This window comes from Cynocephalus volans, chromosome X (genome assembly GCF_027409185.1).
Source record: "Cynocephalus volans isolate mCynVol1 chromosome X, mCynVol1.pri, whole genome shotgun sequence".
Lineage (NCBI taxonomy): Eukaryota > Metazoa > Chordata > Mammalia > Dermoptera > Cynocephalidae > Cynocephalus > Cynocephalus volans.
In genome coordinates, this window is record NC_084478.1 from 114,119,571 (window position 1) to 114,139,184 (window position 19,614).

The following is a 19,614-nucleotide window of genomic DNA, read 5'->3' on the forward strand; positions in this document are numbered from 1 at the left end:
CGGCCTCCATCTATGGGATCAAGGAGATGATGGCCTCATCCCCCAGACCTGTGTCCCTGTTCTCAACAAGACTCTGTCTGGATTCTCCTCTTGCCATTGCTGTTTTCTCAGAGTCCTGCTGGAAGAGTGGAATCACCATAGCTTTACTGATGTCTTCCTTGGTTTCCCAGGGTCTGAAAAGTACGTGCAAGTCTGCAGCCACAGGCCGACTGGAAAACAACTTTACATCCACGTAAATACTGTCATCTTGCCCCATAACCACAGTTCAACAGATCACATAACTGTGGGAAAGGAGGGAACCCCAATAAATGCTTACCAAGGAAAAACTGTGTCCTTTTACATTCTTTTACAGCCCATGTGGTTTTAGGTCCCAACATGGCTTTGGTCCTGCTCACTCTAGCGATATTAATGAAATTTGAGAAAGAGAGAAGAAAAGTGGGGTTTGAGGTTCAAGATCCTAAGTGGAATCAAGTGCATCTGATTACTCACTTCAGGAGGGGCGTGAAGAAAAAGGGCACTTACTGAGTGAACATCTAGGATCCAGTGGTGTGGTTTACTACGTAGACAAGCTACGGGAAGTGCCTTTACTGCTTAAATAACACATTACGAGTACCAACGTAGCGAGAAAAAATATTAAGAAGAGAAAATAACCCACCAATTTTTTTTTTAATGGTGGAATAAGCGTTAAGTCAGGTCTTTGCTGAAGAAAGCTGTCATAGCTATATCATATAGCAAAAATAGACTTGAAGTCAACGGAGATTTCTTGAGGATAAAGATAGTCCCCCTGGGATAAAATGTTCAATTCATGTGGGAGGTATTATAAATTTAAGATGACCTATACTGGGTAGGGTAGCTTCAAACTATTTAAGTCAACACTTGACTGAATGACAATAAGGAGTAGCGAAGGTCACCACCAAATATAGACATTTGCAGCCACCTGTAAGCAAGTGGCCGAAACGTAACAAGGACTTAGAAATAAAGCACCTACCAAGCTTGCTTGACGAAATGGAGTAATGCGATAATATGAACCCGGAAATTAGAGAATGTGTTTTATCCACCTGATGTATATTTATGCACATAGAACATGTACTCGGCCATCAAGCAAGATTCCAGAAGTATCAAATACATATCACATTCTCTGACTACAGTACATTTAAGAATCAATGACAAACCATGTTGTCAAAACCAAATGTTTGGGATGACACAAATCACTCTAAAGAAATAATGGGCCAAAGGACAAATCATTACAGGGACTGAAAAATATTTATTGATGCGTGAGAATAAAATTTGTGGGGCATGCGTGAGTGCTACTGAGAGAGGATTTTATGGCCCACGTGCTGATTAAAAAGATTAAAAAGAAGGAAGCCTTGATCAGGCATTTTACGGAAGACCAAGCACAAACGATCACAAAGAACAACAAGAAGCACGATTGAAGAGGTGCCACCTCGCTCAAGTCTCCTGGAAAATGCCTACTACAACCACAGTGACATACTATTTCACACCGTCGGACCAGTGAGAATTAAAAAGGTCAGACCGCATCAAATGTTGGTGACTAGTGGGGACTCACACTCTGGTATTAGGAGGACAAATTGGTCTGACCATCTTGGAGAGCAATCTGGCAATACTAATTAATGCGCAGGATGCACACACTGCTGACAGCAGCAGTTCCATTGCTGGGTACACTACCTAGTGGCCTGAACACAAGGAGACGTGTGTGGGGACATTCTTAGCAGCCCTGTGGTCTGGGTGGGGCCTCTGGAAGATCTGCAGGGACCGAAGAGACAGCTAATGGACCCTGAAGCACTGACCTGGAAGAGGGAGGGATAGCACTAGATGTAGTCTCTCGAAAATGGAAACAGGTGTTCAAACAAAGATAACTACATGAACGTTCAGAGGTGCCCTATTCTCAATAGCCAAAAGGGGGAAACAACCCAAATGCCCATCAATGGACAAATAGATAAACTAAATGTCGTCCATCCATACCATGGATTATTATTCAGCTGTGAAAAGGAAGGAAGCAAGTACCGATTCACGCTACCACGTAGATGTACCATGAGGAAAACATTACACTATGTGAAAGCCGCCAGACACAGAAGGCCATGCGTTGAGTTCATGGGAGGGAGAGCTCCACATGGGGGAAACCTCTGTCGACAGAAAGCAGATAAGTGGTTGCCAAGAGCTATTTATTGGGAGCGTGTGTATGTGTGTGCTCGGGGGTGGGGGGACGACGAGCATGGGGAGTGAGTGCTTAACGGGTACAGGGGTTTCTTGGCGGGGTGGTGAAAATGCTTTGGAAGCAGACGGTTGTGATTGTTCCACGACATCACGAATGTACTTGACACCATGTCGTACCCGTCCCCCACCCCTCTTTCTTTATCTTGCCTGCGATGCTCGGGTCCTACAGAAGGCTAGCGCTGCCACAGAGGGAGGGCCCAGGGGCGAGAGCGTGCGGGTGCCTTGCACCTGCCCTGGCCGGCCGTTTGTAGGCCCAGGCCCGCTCCCTCGGGGTCAACTGGAGGGCAGTGACGTCACCAGTGTGCGCGGCCACGAGCCTGTTCCGGACCAATGAGGGGCCGGGTCGCGGTAGCTAGGTTACGGAGTACGGGCCAAGTACCGACATCTTGAGAGGCATCCAGTCGAGCCAGACCTCGCAGATTGATCGGTCGTCTCCAAGGCCCGGCATGCCGAGCAGGAGGACGAGCCGTCCACGGTCGTCCGGTCTCAATAGGTGCCGTGCCGCCGCTCTCGCGCCCACCGAGCCGAGCTGACATTCTCCGTGAGCCACCCGGAGCGCCTCCTGCGGGAGGGCCACTACGCCCAGTGCCCGAGTTCGTGTGCGCCGGTCTTTCTAGGTGCCATCGTCGAGTACGTGACGGCCAAGGTCTTGGAGCTGGCGAGCGACGAGGCCCGGAGGAGCAGCAGGAGATGCATCACCTTGGAGCTGTTGGACGTGGCCGTGCACAGCAACGCGCTGCTCAGTGGCTTCTTCGTGACTACAACCATCTCCCAGGTGGCCCCAGCCTAGCTGTGGACGCCTGGCACCCAGGGGGCCTCACCAGCCCACCGATCCTCCGTCTACTCCTGCTAGCCCGGCGCCAGCCCCTTCCGTCACAGCCAGCCGGGACAGCCCTGGCCTGTCTTGTGCCTTCGGCGCCTTGTGTCATTAAAGTGTTTGAAAGTACCCACAGGCTTGCTCTATAAATTTTGTGTCAGAGTGGGGTGTGAGACACCCAATGTTGGACGGACGGGCAGGGAGTGGCGAGGGTCAGGGAACAGGGAGGGCACAGGGGAGCAGACTCTCGTGGTGACAATGGGGGTTGGTGTCCCCGTGTGGGAGGTGCTGTCTGGGGCGGGGGCACAGGAGGCTCCCACGTGGACCCTGAGCTAGTCACCAGAACGATGGTGTTCATTGGGGTGGAGCTCAAGGCCAAGACTGAGGTGTCCTGGTAGGATGAATGTCAAAAGGGGTTATGTTATGGAGGGGGACGGAGCCTCAGGTGGCATGGGAGCTCAAGTCAAGGGCTCAAGTGGGGCAGGGACGTTGACTGCCAGAGAGAGGAGTGATTGATGGGTGGGAACAATGCAGAAATCCCCAAAGGCGGACCTGGGGTCACAGGGGGTCAAGAGTTTAGTTTTGGCCTTGTTCAGAGGGAGAGGCTGGGAGACGCCCTTAGCTACCGGGATACGCAAGCTGTAGCCTAGCAACAGCGCGGTCAGGCCAGGCCCCGTCTCAGATGCCGCTCTCTGCGTATCACCAGGGCGACAGGACCGTGGCAGGTGTCCCGGGGCTGCGCCCAGGAGTGGCTGTCTATGTGGCCTGTTGCCAGCTGGCGGTAGCACGCTTCCAGCAGGCGCTCTTCCACCGGCCATGGAGGAGCTGGCCCTCACTCAGGCTGTCCGCCTCTTCCTGCGACAGGAGAGTGATGCTTGCCAGGGCCTGGTCATGGAGGTGTACCTTGATGTGATTTTTCTAAGAGTTTTTGAGTGTCAGCCCTTAGATCTGTCATCCATTTTGAATGAATTTTTATACATGGTGTGAGATAGAAGTCCAAGTTCACTCTTTTGCATGTGGATATCCAGTTGTCACAGCACCATTTGTGACAGGGATTATTCTTTTCCCCCACTGAATGGTCTTGGAACCTGTACTGAAAATCGACTATACACAGATATCAGGGTTAATTTCTGACTCTAAATCACGCATTTATTATGTTACTTTAATCTACGGACATGTCTACATCGAGGGTCACTTGTGGGCCAAACAAAGTGCTAGGGATTGGAGATATAAAGACGGATAGCCTTAGTAGATTCTCCTGTGGTTATTATCAACTGACTGTTCTCTTGTTCAGTGGCTGAGAAAGTTGAAAATGTGGCTTTGGCCCAGGAGAGCCTCATTGTCGTAGAGACGTCCAGCTGTGGGAGTGAATGACTCTGAACCACCCACGCTCACCTCCTCCATGACCCGGGCAAGGATTAGAACAGGCAGCGCTGAGCAACGCTTCCATACCACTGTTTGGTCATCATGGCCTACTTAGGGTCCGATGGCTATAAACAGTTGTGCGAGCTTGACTACAGCTCATCTGGCTTGGATCTCAGAGTTCCAGACCTTCAAAGGTAACTGGGCAAAATGTGCCTGCTTCTGGTAGAGGCCCCTATTATCTTGGAGGAGTGAGTGTACTCGGGATGAAAGGAATAAGGACCCTCGGGCCTAAAGCAGTGGGAGAGGCAAGGAATGTGAGCCCGCGGTCCCTGAGCCAATCAGAGAGGGCCGTGATGGTGTCTGGGAAGGTGAGTTCGGCTAGGATATCATGAAGCCCCTGTTCCTGGGGTGAGGTCCTAAGTAGAGGGAAGACATGGGGGAACGGGCCTGCAAGGCTAAAGCGGAGGTAGGGGCTGGGAAATGAGGCCCGGTGTAAGAACCCAAATGCCCCAAGGGATCACACCCTGATCACATAAGTCCTTCTCGGCCACACCCCATCATGGCGCTGGTTGCCCTTTCCTTCCGTATTCTCCTTCCTACCGGCGCGAATCGTACACCAATCAGCTCACCCCCCAAGCCCCATGCGGTATGCTAAGTAGGGACTGTATCTTAAGCCAATCAGCTTTCCCTAAAAACCCTATGTATATGTTTGTGTGCCGCCTAATAAACGAGCCCTCTCCGGTGGGTCATCAACTGGTGTCGACTCGTCCTTTCACCCGGACACCTCGGCCAATGATAGGGGTGGGGGCGGGGGCGGGCGGGGCCTGCTCCGGGCCTTGTAAGTGCGGGTTTCTGCGCGGGAACGCACACCACGAAGGCAGTGAGCAGCTCTCTCCACCCCAGGGGCATCCTTCAGGCGTCTTCAAGCCCTCAGGTGAGGTGGTGCGGTCCCGCTGGGGCCAGAGGACGATGGGGACGGGAGCACGCAGGGACTCCGTGGCGGGGCTGTCGCGCCTTCGGGAGCCCTAGGGGCCCGGATTGGGGTTGGCTTTTCCCGTCAGCGCCGCGGGGCGAGACTCGTGCCTTTGTCTGCCCTCGGCGCGCCTCCTGTGCGAGATGCCGAGCCCTCCCGGGGGTCGGGCCCTGGAAGGCCCGAGGGGCGGACCCCCAAAGCGGCCGGCCGGTCCGCGGAAGAAGTGCAGGTCGGAGGCTTCGAGGACGAAGCGGAGTTGAGGGCTCGCCCGGAATGGGCCCTCTGGGCCTGGCCCCTCGCTCCCTCCCCTCCCGTGGCCCTTCGGCTGGGCGCCCGACCAGGATGACAGTTATTTTCCAATGAAAGCAAGATGCTCCTGTCAAAGTGGCCTGTGCGCCCGGCCCTGTTATTTGTTTGTCCCGGTTTCCCCAGCTTTGAGGTTGGCTTCTGAGCGCTTGGCATGGGAGGGTCATAGGGTAAGGTCAACTGAATGGAGGGGACGTGTTTGAAACTACTGGCCGCTTGGGGGCGTGTCTGTTCTACTCTGGTCGCTAGACGTGTCTCGCCCCACCAGGGTGGGAACAGACATGAGCAGGAGAGCTCCGCCTTCCGGTTTCTGGGGTCTCTTATTCTTTGTTCTGGACGAACCTAGAATGTTCAGAGGCCGCCGCAAGGCATTTCATCAGGTCCACAGCAAGACTCTTCTGAGCCTTGTCTCCTTGCCTCGCCCTTGACAGAGAAAACGTGGTGAAATAAGACTCTGTGTATTTAGCGTATCCCATTCTGCTGAAGTCGTGAGTCTGATCCTAATTAGCTGCCCCTTCTTACAGTGTTTACAAACCGCTGCCACAAGGGGCTAGTATAGGACGAGTAACCAGTTACGACCGGATTAAATCCTCTCCCCTCTCTTATTGCAGCACCTTAATCTACTGTTTGGGGGCATTTAAAATGGAAAGAAATTAGTACAACTTCGGCCACCCCTTTTTGTGTGCTGCTACCCATCCTCCAAGAAAAATGCCGTCGCCACCCCACCCCCCCCACCCCCCGGTAATTGAACAGACAGCGAAGATTCTTAGATAGTGCTGTGATCTATTAGAAAATCATTGACTGGTTGAACCAAGTTTTTATTATATTCTTCGACCCCTAATTGTTCCTGTGCTTCTCTTACCTCCATTGTACCTTTGCTGTGATTTTAAAAGAGTCGGACATGTTGGCTCCGGGTTTCTAGAGCGTCTTGGTTTCTAGTGTATCCTGATCTAAGGGCATTTTCTGCTTATCAGAATAGGGGTATTGAAGTGAATTTCAAAGTAATGAAAATAGAATTCTTCTAAGATGCGCTGGTGTTTTCCTGTGGAAGATCAGTAGGTAAAATATACATGACTATTACGTTTGAACATTTATGACTGTTACTACTTTGTCTGACGATAGTTCTGCCAGGGAAGTTTCTTAAAAGAAATTGTTTTCGGTCTTTCTTTTAGTCAAGATGAGTGATAAGCCAGACTTGTCGGAGGTGGAGAAGTTTGACAAGTCAAAACTGAAGAAAACTCATACCGAGGAAAAAAATACTCTTCCCTCAAAGGAAAGTAAGTCATGGAGGGTTTCTAGCTGAGACAGACAATGGTGAAAGTTGGTATCTTCAGTGAATAAACCTATCTTCTAGTAATTTTTACTATCGAGGAAGTAATTATTAGAGTACCATTTTATTTTATGCAGCCATGACAACTATCAAAGAGTTGTCTCCTTCTTTGGATTATATAAATGGTTCGCACATGATAGGCCCTAGTAGTAATGGGGAAGTAAAAACCACTTCCCTGTTGGAAAATTACTAAAACACACATTGAAACCAATCTTAAACATTGGACTTAGCACTAGAAAAACCTTACTTCTGTCTACTTTTAGTTATTTGGCATTTTTCTGCATCTAGAAATTTGAGTCCATTATCTCATGCCTAAAGAACCATGCCAGCTCTGCGGTCTGGGCCTTCTCCAATCTGATGACAAGATAGGGATGCAGAACGAGTTTCGATCTTGGGTGCACTTGAGGCTCCCAGACTTAAGGGATCAGTTTTGCCCTCCAGAGTAACAGACAGCTGGAGAAACTCCAAGCATATTCACAACAGCTGAGGGGCATTTTCTGTCATGTGTGCGTTATTTGAGAGTTCCGAAATTAGTGAAAATTATCTCAAAGTGTATAACTTCCAAATGGTATCGTCAGAGATAAACGTGAGCAAAATGCTTCACTTCCTCCTCGGTCTCAAATAATCTATCGAAAAACTGTCAACAACACAAATCTGCCTCTCGAATGAAAGCAAAAACCAAAAAAACTGCAATTGAAGTAGATTCTAATGAATGTTCGAGTGGTAAACATGCACACACGTGCACACATGCACCCCGCTGTGAGCATTTGTGGTTAGTGCCTTAGCATTCTCAATTAAAAGCATGTATGGCAGCCTTCCATGACTTACCTAAAGCTGTTTTGTAAGAAACTGAATTAAATCTTAGGAAAATACTCTTAGTGATATATATATTTTTTGTTTTGTTTTTTTTTTCCCCTCAGCGATCCAGCAGGAGAAACAGTGTGCTCAGACATCGTAAAACGGGATCTCCTCCCAAGAGGAAATTTCAACATTGCCCGAGAGCCTTGGTTTTATGCTTGTTTTTTGCAAACCGTTGTGTTTGTAGCGATTTTAGGCATCTTCTGCTGTCCTCTCATTTCTATTCCCTGGCTAAAAGGTCAGGTGGAACCAAAGTTTCCTGAAGTGTGCTTTCAAACTTGCCGTTGGTGTGTAAATTCCAGATGGCAGATGTTGCGAATAATCTCACCAGTGTTGACCCTTGTGTGTGTAGCCCTTTCACCCCCAGCAGGATAAGCCAGGTTTAACCTTCTGCAATGGGTGCCTCCATTGCTTCATTATCTTCATGAAGTTGCATGCTTCTGCAGCTTCTCACAGTTTGTTTTTATTTCCAATGTAGTAATGAAATAATAAATACAGTCATTATCTGGCGGCTCTCGACTTCTTTTCTTCTAAGGAAGGAAAAGTACACAAGGGTACCCTTTTTCGCCAAACAAAACGGTTGAAGGAAAACCTCTTCAGCAGTGGACTAAGCCCCTTATCTCAGAGTGAAGAAAGCCAAACACAGGGTCTGAAGTGACCCACTCAAGCTGAAAAAGAACTGAAATTCAAGCTGGGCTGTCTTGCCTTCTGGAAAGTGTTTTCCGACTGAATGGGAGGGGGCACCTAAGCTTGGGGTTGGATGGAAAGGGCGCGGGAGGCACTTGTTAACACGCACTGTACTGAGCACATCACATCTTCAGTTGAGCGTCAACTCAGATATCTGATGCCCACTGATGACCTGTAACACTGAACCTCTGATCTGGTTCTTCTACTGAACAGAATTTACTGTCTCCTGAAGCAAGCATTTTTGGTTTCATGGTGAGCATAAGTGCTGTGGACCGTATGGTGTTCCCCCACCCCCACCACACCAAATTCATATTTTGAAGGTCTACCCCTCAATGCGACTCTACCCGGAGATAGACTTTTTAGGAAGTCATTAAGGTTAAATGAGGCTACAAGGGCTGGGCCCCTCTGTGATCTATTACTATAGGTATCTTCCCACCATAAGGGATTATACCGTCCATACCTATTTGCAACCTCAACTATTATCTTACCTCCCTCTTTCTAGGCGCTCACATCCTTAAATACTCACTGGGGTTACAGAAAGTGGAAGGTGTTTTCTCTGCTCTAGCACAAATTTCCACAAGCAAAACAGTAGGTGGGTCAACTAAGGTAAAGTGTGGTTGAGGTGACACAATCTCAGAGCTTAGGGTAACCAGAAGATTTGAGCCCTGGAGGTCACCATGTTGGTCATCACTACCTTACCATCTGCCTGAAGCAATTGCCCAGTAGAGTCACTCAGTCCCTTACACTGACATGCTGCTTACACGCTTCCCTGCCTGCCTGTAACTTCTATGCCATAATCCTAGGAGAGCATGCTGGAGACCCATACAGCGTGGTTAATCCATCCTCCAGTATTTGAAGTCAGCTGTTGTTTTCCTGCCCCCATACGTCCAAGTCTTCTCCAGCTGACCTTTTCAGAGCATTTGGACCCAAGTTACACAGATGGGGACCCATAACGGTTGCACTTTAGACGGACGGACACAAGTTTAGCCATTATCAGGTCCCTGGATCCCGATTCTGTCATCCAGCCCATTTGCTCTCCTTTCAGTTTGCCATTTGCAGCTTGATAAAGATGCTGTACGTCCACGACAGACTCAGTAACGTGTGCATTAGCACACTAATCCAGCTCAAGATTAGGCCCATTTCAGATGCCTAAAGGAAAGCATGTCAGGTGAGCTGGGGATGGGACGAAAACTCCCAGTTTTTAGTTGCACCTGGTAACCGTCATTTTTTTTTTAAAGGATTGATTCCTCCCAGGGCAGTGTAAATGATAAACTGAGTGGGAGCAAGTGAGAGGTATGTGGTGGGAGGGGAAGTCACATAGTTTCTAAGTGAACGCTCCTACAGAAATAAGACGGGAAGAACGATTGCTCACTGGAAGTAGTTTTGCCCTGCATTTCTCAAGTAAATCACATGGGCCTAATCTTGTAGTGAGTGACTAGGTTCACTTGTCTTTCCAAGCAGAGGGAGGTTTTTTTCCCAAGCATCCGGGATTGAGGTTTCAGAGCCCTGAATCCATTTATTATTTGCAAAACCAACCATCCGAAGGTCTTCTTGTAGCAGTTACATTTACGGGAAAAAAGAAAAGCCTGGAGTTAAGTGGATTTTCTTATGCATGTCTACATCTTTTGAAAATACCTGGTCCATGCTTTGACACCTGTATCCTGTCAGTGTACATAGGCCGACATGTCCTTAATTGCAAAGAACAGAAAATGGCAAAAAGCTGGAAAGCCATAATATATATGCTGCAAGTTAATCCAAAGACAAAAATCAGCCAAATCGTATGTCACGACGACTTCATCTTTGCAAAGGGTCAAAAACCTCATTTAGTGTCATCACTTAAAATTCTCAAGAAACTGCACAGGCAAGTGAGTTTTAGGAATGCCCTAGAATGTAACCATCGCATATTCACACCTGAGAAAAATATCTTGCCCTTCGTCTCTCAAATGCATAGGAATATGTTTGAACCTTGCCTTGGGAAGTTTCAACCGGTATGATCTCGGGCAAGTGACAATCTATTGTGGTTCAGTTTCTTCATCCATAGAAATGGAGATGATAACACTGTTTCCTTCAAGGGGATGTGGTGAAAAGTAGTTGAGGTACTCCCCGTCAAGTGCTTAGCACAATGCTGGCACAGTCGCCAAGCACGCCATGTCCGAGGTCACCAAGGCCAAGCTCAGGTTCCCCATGAGCACCTGAGCTGCCTCCCGCCCCCGAGCATCGCCCCCGAAGGCTGTTTTCAGAGCCACCCCAGTCGGCCCGTAAATCCTGGAGCCCTCCGAAGGTGTGCCCGTGGCAGTTTGAGGGCAGGGGTCAGGGGGCGTGCTGCCAATGTGTATTAGTCTTCCTTTTTTTATTTCTTCCTTCCTTATAGTTAAAGTGTACGACACGATGGCTCTGGCTCGTACGCATATACATAGTGAAGAGATTACTACAGTCAAACAAATGACCATCTTCATCACCTTCTACCCTTGTATGCTAAGAGAATCTAAAATCTACTGTCTTGGTAAAGTTTCAGAATCAAACACAACATTATTAACAATAGTCGTCCTGCTGTACTTTGGATCTCCAGACGTATTCATTGGCCCAATTCCTGATTTGTACCCCTTGACCTCCTTGTTCCCATTTGCTCCTCTCCCTGCAGTGGGTAGTTTTCTGGCAGGTGGCAGGTGGCTTGCTGCTGGCTTCCCAGCATTCTTTACTGTGAACCACATTGTCAACACTAATATAACTGTCCTTCATTGTTTTTATTATACATAACGCTCGAGTTTGTATATCATATAATTGGATCGATTTCTGTAATTTATATGTGCACAAGTGTATGGAAGTCCTGTGATTGAATTAAATTACCACAGAATCTTTTGATTTTAAAACATTGCCACATAATCGATTCCCTTTTCCTCTGTTAGGAGTTTTCATTGAAAAGTAAATTTGAAAGCATTTAGAAAAAGTTTTTTTTTTTACACAGGAGCTCTAATATGTAGTCACCAGTTCTAAAATGTGCTCTCCTTTTCAGCATCTAAGAGTTTTGCATAGATTTATTTTACACTTTACACAGGTTGCATATTTAAAAATATCCCCTATCGGTTAGTTTTCACTATGAAAACCTGGGCTTTTCCACTTTTTGTTCCAGATTCATTGAGGGTTTTAAATAAGGACTGGATGTAGGGGATGGGCAGCCAGGTCCCTTGACGTCCAGGAGCGCTAGTCACCAGTTCGTAGTAACTAGCTGCTAGGAACTAGTTGCTAGTTACTAGTAAAGTAGTGACTTCAGTTTCTAGAAAGCCTAGGAATAAGTACTGTTGTGGAACTCTTGGATTTAATTTTTTCTATGCTGTGTTTTGTTTCCTCACGTGTGTTTCTAATGGGCTAAGTAATAAAGTTAATGCGGAAAAAAAGGTTGACTGGAGTGTTATCGTCCTGTTAATACTCTATTCCGCATATAGATGCTTAGGATGTGTTATTTATTTTAAAGTTTTAATAATATATTTTATTTAATCCAACATAGCAAAATTATAATTTCTATATGTAATGAATATCAACAGTTTGTCAATTACGTAAGCGCTGACTCTTCCCTTCAGTTGGTTTTCTCTGCAAACCGCACCAGGAGGTGCCACATTTTCGTCCATCAACTACTGAAGAAAGTAGTCATGCGTTCTGTTCCCTTCTAGTCCTCAAACCCAGTCGTCCCTTGTCCCACAGACATTTCATCTGTGTCAGTCCCATTTTGTTCCCTGTCTACAATTCCCAACGTCATTTTGGTGCTTTGCTGATGTTTCTACTTGATTTCTGAATTTCCAAACGGAAACCACAAACACCCATAGTGCAGTCATCATTTCCTAATCGTGTTGATTTCTTAAAATCACTTTTCCTTAGAGGATATGTAGGAGATCAGTACTCACGGAAAACTCTAGAAAATTATTTTAGGCCACACAGAACAAAAAGCAACAGAAGAACAGAAAATTTACTCGGATTTTGAGGAAGCCACAAATAGCACGATAAATTAAGTGGTTACAGGTCTTTTGGGTCATCTGAGGCGGCTCTGAAAAGAGCCTTTGGGGGGCCGTGCCCGGGGGCAGGAGGCGGCTCATGTGCTCATGGTGAACCTGAGCACAGCCCTGGTGCCCTCGGTCACGGCATGCTTGCGGAGCTCCCCGGTCAGCAGCAGGTGCACGGCGGCCTGGATGTCCTGTGAGGTGAGGGTGCAGCGCTGGTTGTAACGGGCCAGGCGGCCGGCCTCTTCGGCGAGGCGCTCGAAGAGGTCGCTAATGCACGAGTCCATGACGTTCACGGCCTGCTGGGACAGGCTGAGGCCGTCGTGGACCAGCTTCAGAACCCTGGGGAAATAGGTGGCGAAACTGTCCTCGCCGCGGCGGCCGCGGCGGCAGCGGGTGTGACGGCGGCTGCGGCGGCGATGGCGCCTGGGCTTCCTCTGTTTCAGGGCCGTCGGAGCGCCCTTCTCAGGCGCCTGGGTGCTGACACCTTCCTCCGGAGACGGGGCAGAGGCAGGCTCCGCCATCCCTCAGGCAACCCCCAAGAGCTAGGAGGCACCGACGATGGCGCTGCTGCCAGGCGGGGAGCCCTTTTTATAGTCGCTGCCTTGCCTCACGTCATGCGTGACCTCGACTTCTGACTGGGTGTCAGGGCACACAGGGAGCGCGTGAGTGAGCCTAGCGGAGTGTGCTGGGACTGCACGGTCCTCCTGCTGGCGGTCCCTCCACCAATCACAGTGAGCGTCTGGAGCCCTGCAAGCTGCCTGTCTGGTCCCATACAGAAATTAACAGCAAGAGAACCCACACAGGAAGGCTGTGACACGGCCAGCAGAGGGCTCATGGACGTGGAGATGTGTCGGTCCAACTCCCGCCTCCGGTTCTGATCGAAACCCTCAATGAATCAGGATAACGGAGTAAAAAACTACCGTTTGTAAAGAGTGAAATCAAACACAACTGGGGTATTTAGACCTACATAAGAAAATTCAGCATTTACCAGGTTTGTAGTCACACTCCTAATGATACTTAGATCCGAAAAAGTACCCTACATTCTAGCACTGCTGAATACATAGAACAGCCCTTGATTGAAAGAGAAAAAAGGTATTGGTCTAATTTTGCAGTAAGTCACCCAAAAGGTAAGAGACAGTCAAGAAATAGTTTAAAATCACGTGCTTTTCAAAAATCGGACAGTTCGAGAAAATTTATTCCTTAAATGTATTTGTGGAAAAATGAACCCCAAATACGGAACCAGTACAGAATGAAGAAGAATTAGAGAAATGGAGGTCATCAAGGAACTTGTCACCATTACAAAGAAAGAAAGAAAGAAAGAGAGAGAGAGAGAGAGACAGAGAGACAGAGAGAGAGAGAGAGAAAGAAAGAAAGAAAGAAAGAAAGAAAGAAAGAAAGAAAGAAAGAAAGAAAGAAAGAAAGAAAGAAAGAAAGAAAGAAAGAAAGAAAGAAAGAAAGAGAAAGAAAGACAATAAACAACCATACAGCACAATTCACAGTAAATGAGCCCTCAGGCAAAGAATCACACCCATTCCATCAGGAGCTGCTTCCACCTCAACTCCAAGGCTGAAGAGTCCAGGAAAATTTTGATTGGCTCTCTTGGGAAACCCGGTTCCATGGTGAGCCGGTGGCTATGACTCCGTGGCTACAGGTTCCTCATTGCCTGACTGAGAACAGACTGGGGCTTGAGCTGCTCTGATTGGACCTTCCATCATCCCTATTATGCATAAATGCAAGTCATGAAGGTTTGTGCTTTCTAAACCCAAAGATTATAGACTGGAGAGGAACATAACTGGATAAAACTGAACGAGTTAAAATAGTAACTTCAGTTTCTAGAAAGCCTAGGGATAGGTATTGCTTCTTGAAATTTTCTCCTTAGTTATTTCTGTGATCGGTTGGGTCCTCCTTTGTGTTTCTGTATGTACTCCATAATACTGAGAATGCCGAAAAACGTTTGATGCAGGATGTTTGTCCTGCTCCTACTATGTTCCCCATATGGATGCTTACAGTTCGTTATTTATTCTCCATGAGTTTGAGGATTCCAGCACCGGCCAGAAATTAAAAAAAAAACAAATGTATATATAAATATAAATATATATATATATATATATATATATATATATGTATATGTATATATTTGTATGTACACACATATATATTCATTTTTACATGTATACAGACACATATGTATATGTGTATGTGTATATGTGTGTTTGTGTGTGTGTGTATAAATACTATGTATGTGTGTGTGTGTGTGTGTGTGACTGTGGATATATATTTGAGGACTGAAACACAGGAGAGAAATAACTGAGTCAAAAATGTCAAGAAACAATATCTAATCCACCTTCTTTAGAAACTGAAGTTACTAGTTTAATTCATTCAGATTTTTACCAATTCTGTTCATTGCCAGGCAATATAATGTGTGTGGAAATATATATACATTTTTTTTTTTTAGAAAGGTAAAACATCATGTTTTGCGTCTATGTGCAATGGGGATGATGGGAGGGACCTGTTGGATGAGGTGTCCCAGGCTGAACCAATTAGAAGCCTCCTGAAATGTTTGGACTTGCAGTTGAGGGGAATTGTGTCATTAAATAGGTCTGAGTCCTTGACTGCTGTTTGTTGTTTTGTTTGAATGGTTTTATGCTTTTAATCATGTTGATTTACAGATATTATATTAGTTTCTAAAGCTGTCGTAAATAAATTCGAGAGTCTCGGTGACTTAAAAAATATATATTTATCATCTCACAGTTCTGGATGCCAAATAGCCCCTCTTCATAAGCACACCAGTCATATTGGGTTAGGACCGACCCTCACGACTTCACTTTAAACACAGTTACCTCTATAGAGACTATCTCCAAAATAGGGTCACCTCCTGAAGTACTGGGGGGTCACAAGGTCAACACAACAATTTTGAGAGGGTACAATTCAATAAAGAATATTAAGCTTTCTGCCCCTCCAAAAAATTAATGTACTTCCATGAAAAATACATTCACACCTTCCCTACAGCCCCCAAATCTTAACCCATTGCAGTTCAACTTTAAGTCCAAAATCTCATCTACAAATCTTATATATCTGCTACGGGTGAGACTCCAGTTGTGACTGATGCTGAGGCAGAATTTATCCTTATCCCTGAACCTGCGAAAACAGACAGCAAATTACCAGTTTCCAAAAACAGTAGCGGGACAGGCATAGAATAGACATTACCATTCCAAATGTGAGAAATCAGAAGAAAACTAGAGTTTATGGGCCCTAAGCAGGTTTGCACCATAGTAGGGCTAATTCCATTAGATTTAAGGGATTGAAAACAGTCCTCTTTAATCATTGCTCTGCCCTCTGGACCCTCTGGGATAGCAGCATGAAACTCTCAGCCCTGGGCAGTGGGGACCTCTTCCCCAGCCTGGTTTGTTACAGAAGAGGTGGCACTAGCCATCTAGAATGGAGAAAGCGGCCTCCATCTATGGGATCAAGGAGATGATGGCCTCATCCCCCAGACCTGTGTCCCTGTTCTCAACAAGACTCTGTCTGGATTCTCCTCTTGCCATTGCTGTTTTCTCAGAGTCCTGCTGGAAGAGTGGAATCACCATAGCTTTACTGATGTCTTCCTTGGTTTCCCAGGGTCTGAAAAGTACGTGCAAGTCTGCAGCCACAGGCCGACTGGAAAACAACTTTACATCCACGTAAATACTGTCATCTTGCCCCATAACCACAGTTCAACAGATCACATAACTGTGGGAAAGGAGGGAACCCCAATAAATGCTTACCAAGGAAAAACTGTGTCCTTTTACATTCTTTTACAGCCCATGTGGTTTTAGGTCCCAACATGGCTTTGGTCCTGCTCACTCTAGCGATATTAATGAAATTTGAGAAAGAGAGAAGAAAAGTGGGGTTTGAGGTTCAAGATCCTAAGTGGAATCAAGTGCATCTGATTACTCACTTCAGGAGGGGCGTGAAGAAAAAGGGCACTTACTGAGTGAACATCTAGGATCCAGTGGTGTGGTTTACTACGTAGACAAGCTACGGGAAGTGCCTTTACTGCTTAAATAACACATTACGAGTACCAACGTAGCGAGAAAAAATATTAAGAAGAGAAAATAACCCACCAATTTTTTTTTTAATGGTGGAATAAGCGTTAAGTCAGGTCTTTGCTGAAGAAAGCTGTCATAGCTATATCATATAGCAAAAATAGACTTGAAGTCAACGGAGATTTCTTGAGGATAAAGATAGTCCCCCTGGGATAAAATGTTCAATTCATGTGGGAGGTATTATAAATTTAAGATGACCTATACTGGGTAGGGTAGCTTCAAACTATTTAAGTCAACACTTGACTGAATGACAATAAGGAGTAGCGAAGGTCACCACCAAATATAGACATTTGCAGCCACCTGTAAGCAAGTGGCCGAAACGTAACAAGGACTTAGAAATAAAGCACCTACCAAGCTTGCTTGACGAAATGGAGTAATGCGATAATATGAACCCGGAAATTAGAGAATGTGTTTTATCCACCTGATGTATATTTATGCACATAGAACATGTACTCGGCCATCAAGCAAGATTCCAGAAGTATCAAATACATATCACATTCTCTGACTACAGTACATTTAAGAATCAATGACAAACCATGTTGTCAAAACCAAATGTTTGGGATGACACAAATCACTCTAAAGAAATAATGGGCCAAAGGACAAATCATTACAGGGACTGAAAAATATTTATTGATGCGTGAGAATAAAATTTGTGGGGCATGCGTGAGTGCTACTGAGAGAGGATTTTATGGCCCACGTGCTGATTAAAAAGATTAAAAAGAAGGAAGCCTTGATCAGGCATTTTACGGAAGACCAAGCACAAACGATCACAAAGAACAACAAGAAGCACGATTGGAGAGGTGCCACCTCGCTCAAGTCTCCTGGAAAATGCCTACTACAACCACAGTGACATACTATTTCACACCGTCGGAGCAGTGAGAATTAAAAAGGTCAGACCGCATCAAATGTTGGTGACTAGTGGGGACTCACACTCTGGTATTAGGAGGACAAATTGGTCTGACCATCTTGGAGAGCAATCTGGCAATACTAATTAATGCGCAGGATGCACACACTGCTGACAGCAGCAGTTCCATTGCTGGGTACACTACCTAGTGGCCTGAACACAAGGAGACGTGTGTGGGAACATTCTTAGCAGCCCTGTGGTCTGGGTGGGGCCTCTGGAAGATCTGCAGGGACCGAAGAGACAGCTAATGGACCCTGAAGCACTGACCTGGAAGAGGGAGGGATAGCACTAGATGTAGTCTCTCGAAAATGGAAACAGGTGTTCAAACAAAGATTCCTACATGAACGTTCAGAGGTGCCCTATTCTCAATAGCCAAAAGGGGGAAACAACCCAAATGCCCATCAATGGACAAATAGATAAACTAAATGTCGTCCATCCATACCATGGATTATTATTCAGCTGTGAAAAGGAAGGAAGCAAGTACCGATTCACGCTACCACGTAGATGTACCATGAGGAAAACATTACACTATGTGAAAGCCGCCAGACACAGAAGGCCATGCGTTGAGTTCATGGGAGGGAGAGCTCCACATGGGGGAAACCTCTGTCGACAGAAAGCAGATAAGTGGTTGCCAAGAGCTATTTATTGGGAGCGTGTGTATGTGTGTGCTCGGGGGTGGGGGGACGACGAGCATGGGGAGTGAGTGCTTAACGGGTACAGGGGTTTCTTGGCGGGGTGGTGAAAATGCTTTGGAAGCAGACGGTTGTGATTGTTCCACGACATCACGAATGTACTTGACACCATGTCGTACCCGTCCCCCACCCCTCTTTCTTTATCTTGCCTGCGATGCTCGGGTCCTACAGAAGGCTAGCGCTGCCACAGAGGGAGGGCCCAGGGGCGAGAGCGTGCGGGTGCCTTGCACCTGCCCTGGCCGGCCGTTTGTAGGCCCAGGCCCGCTCCCTCGGGGTCAACTGGAGGGCAGTGACGTCACCAGTGTGCGCGGCCACGAGCCTGTTCCGGACCAATGAGGGGCCGGGTCGCGGTAGCTAGGTTACGGAGTACGGGCCAAGTACCGACATCTTGAGAGGCATCCAGTCGAGCCAGACCTCGCAGATTGATCGGTCGTCTCCAAGGCCCGGCATGCCGAGCAGGAGGACGAGCCGTCCACGGTCGTCCGGTCTCAATAGGTGCCGTGCCGCCGCTCTCGCGCCCACCGAGCCGAGCTGACATTCTCCGTGAGCCACCCGGAGCGCCTCCTGCGGGAGGGCCACTACGCCCAGTGCCCGAGTTCGTGTGCGCCGGTCTTTCTAGGTGCCATCGTCGAGTACGTGACGGCCAAGGTCTTGGAGCTGGCGAGCGACGAGGCCCGGAGGAGCAGCAGGAGATGCATCACCTTGGAGCTGTTGGACGTGGCCGTGCACAGCAACGCGCTGCTCAGTGGCTTCTTCGTGACTACAACCATCTCCCAGGTGGCCCCAGCCTAGCTGTGGACGCCTGGCACCCAGGGGGCCTCACCAGCCCACCGATCCTCCGTCTACTCCTGCTAGCCCGGCGCCAGCCCCTTCCGTCACAGCCAGCCGGGACAGCCCTGGCCTGTCTTGTGCCTTCGGCGCCTTGTGTCATTAAAGTGTTTGAAAGTACCCACAGGCTTGCTCTATAAATTTTGTGTCAGAGTGGGGTGTGAGACACCCAATGTTGGACGGACGGGCAGGGAGTGGCGAGGGTCAGGGAACAGGGAGGGCACAGGGGAGCAGACTCTCGTGGTGACAATGGGGGTTGGTGTCCCCGTGTGGGAGGTGCTGTCTGGGGCGGGGGCACAGGAGGCTCCCACGTGGACCCTGAGCTAGTCACCAGAACGATGGTGTTCATTGGGGTGGAGCTCAAGGCCAAGACTGAGGTGTCCTGGTAGGATGAATGTCAAAAGGGGTTATGTTATGGAGGGGGACGGAGCCTCAGGTGGCATGGGAGCTCAAGTCAAGGGCTCAAGTGGGGCAGGGACGTTGACTGCCAGAGAGAGGAGTGATTGATGGGTGGGAACAATGCAGAAATCCCCAAAGGC

At 47.6% G+C, this 19,614-nt stretch overlaps 4 protein-coding genes across 4 annotated transcripts; 3 read left to right on the forward strand and 1 right to left on the reverse strand.

Moving 5' to 3' along the window:
- The first annotated feature begins 2,565 nt into the window (after positions 1–2,565).
- On the forward strand, positions 2,566–3,025 carry LOC134368231 (histone H2A-Bbd type 2/3-like). The gene is made up of 2 exons (XM_063084775.1): positions 2,566–2,610; positions 2,729–3,025. Exons 1-2 carry the CDS (start codon positions 2,566–2,568, stop codon positions 3,023–3,025), a joined length of 342 nt encoding a protein of 113 aa, XP_062940845.1.
- A 3,848-nt stretch (positions 3,026–6,873) lies between these two features.
- LOC134367530 (thymosin beta-15A) lies at positions 6,874–7,984 on the forward strand. Its single transcript, XM_063084271.1, has 2 exons — positions 6,874–6,973; positions 7,947–7,984. Exons 1-2 carry the CDS (start codon positions 6,874–6,876, stop codon positions 7,982–7,984), a joined length of 138 nt encoding a protein of 45 aa, XP_062940341.1.
- A 4,671-nt stretch (positions 7,985–12,655) lies between these two features.
- On the reverse strand, positions 12,656–13,087 carry LOC134368232 (late histone H2B.L4-like). The gene has a single exon (XM_063084776.1). The coding sequence runs from the start codon at positions 13,085–13,087 to the stop codon at positions 12,656–12,658; it is 432 nt and encodes a 143-aa protein (XP_062940846.1).
- A 5,492-nt stretch (positions 13,088–18,579) lies between these two features.
- LOC134368233 (histone H2A-Bbd type 2/3-like) lies at positions 18,580–19,039 on the forward strand. Its single transcript, XM_063084777.1, has 2 exons — positions 18,580–18,624; positions 18,743–19,039. Exons 1-2 carry the CDS (start codon positions 18,580–18,582, stop codon positions 19,037–19,039), a joined length of 342 nt encoding a protein of 113 aa, XP_062940847.1.
- The last annotated feature ends 575 nt before the right edge of the window (positions 19,040–19,614 follow it).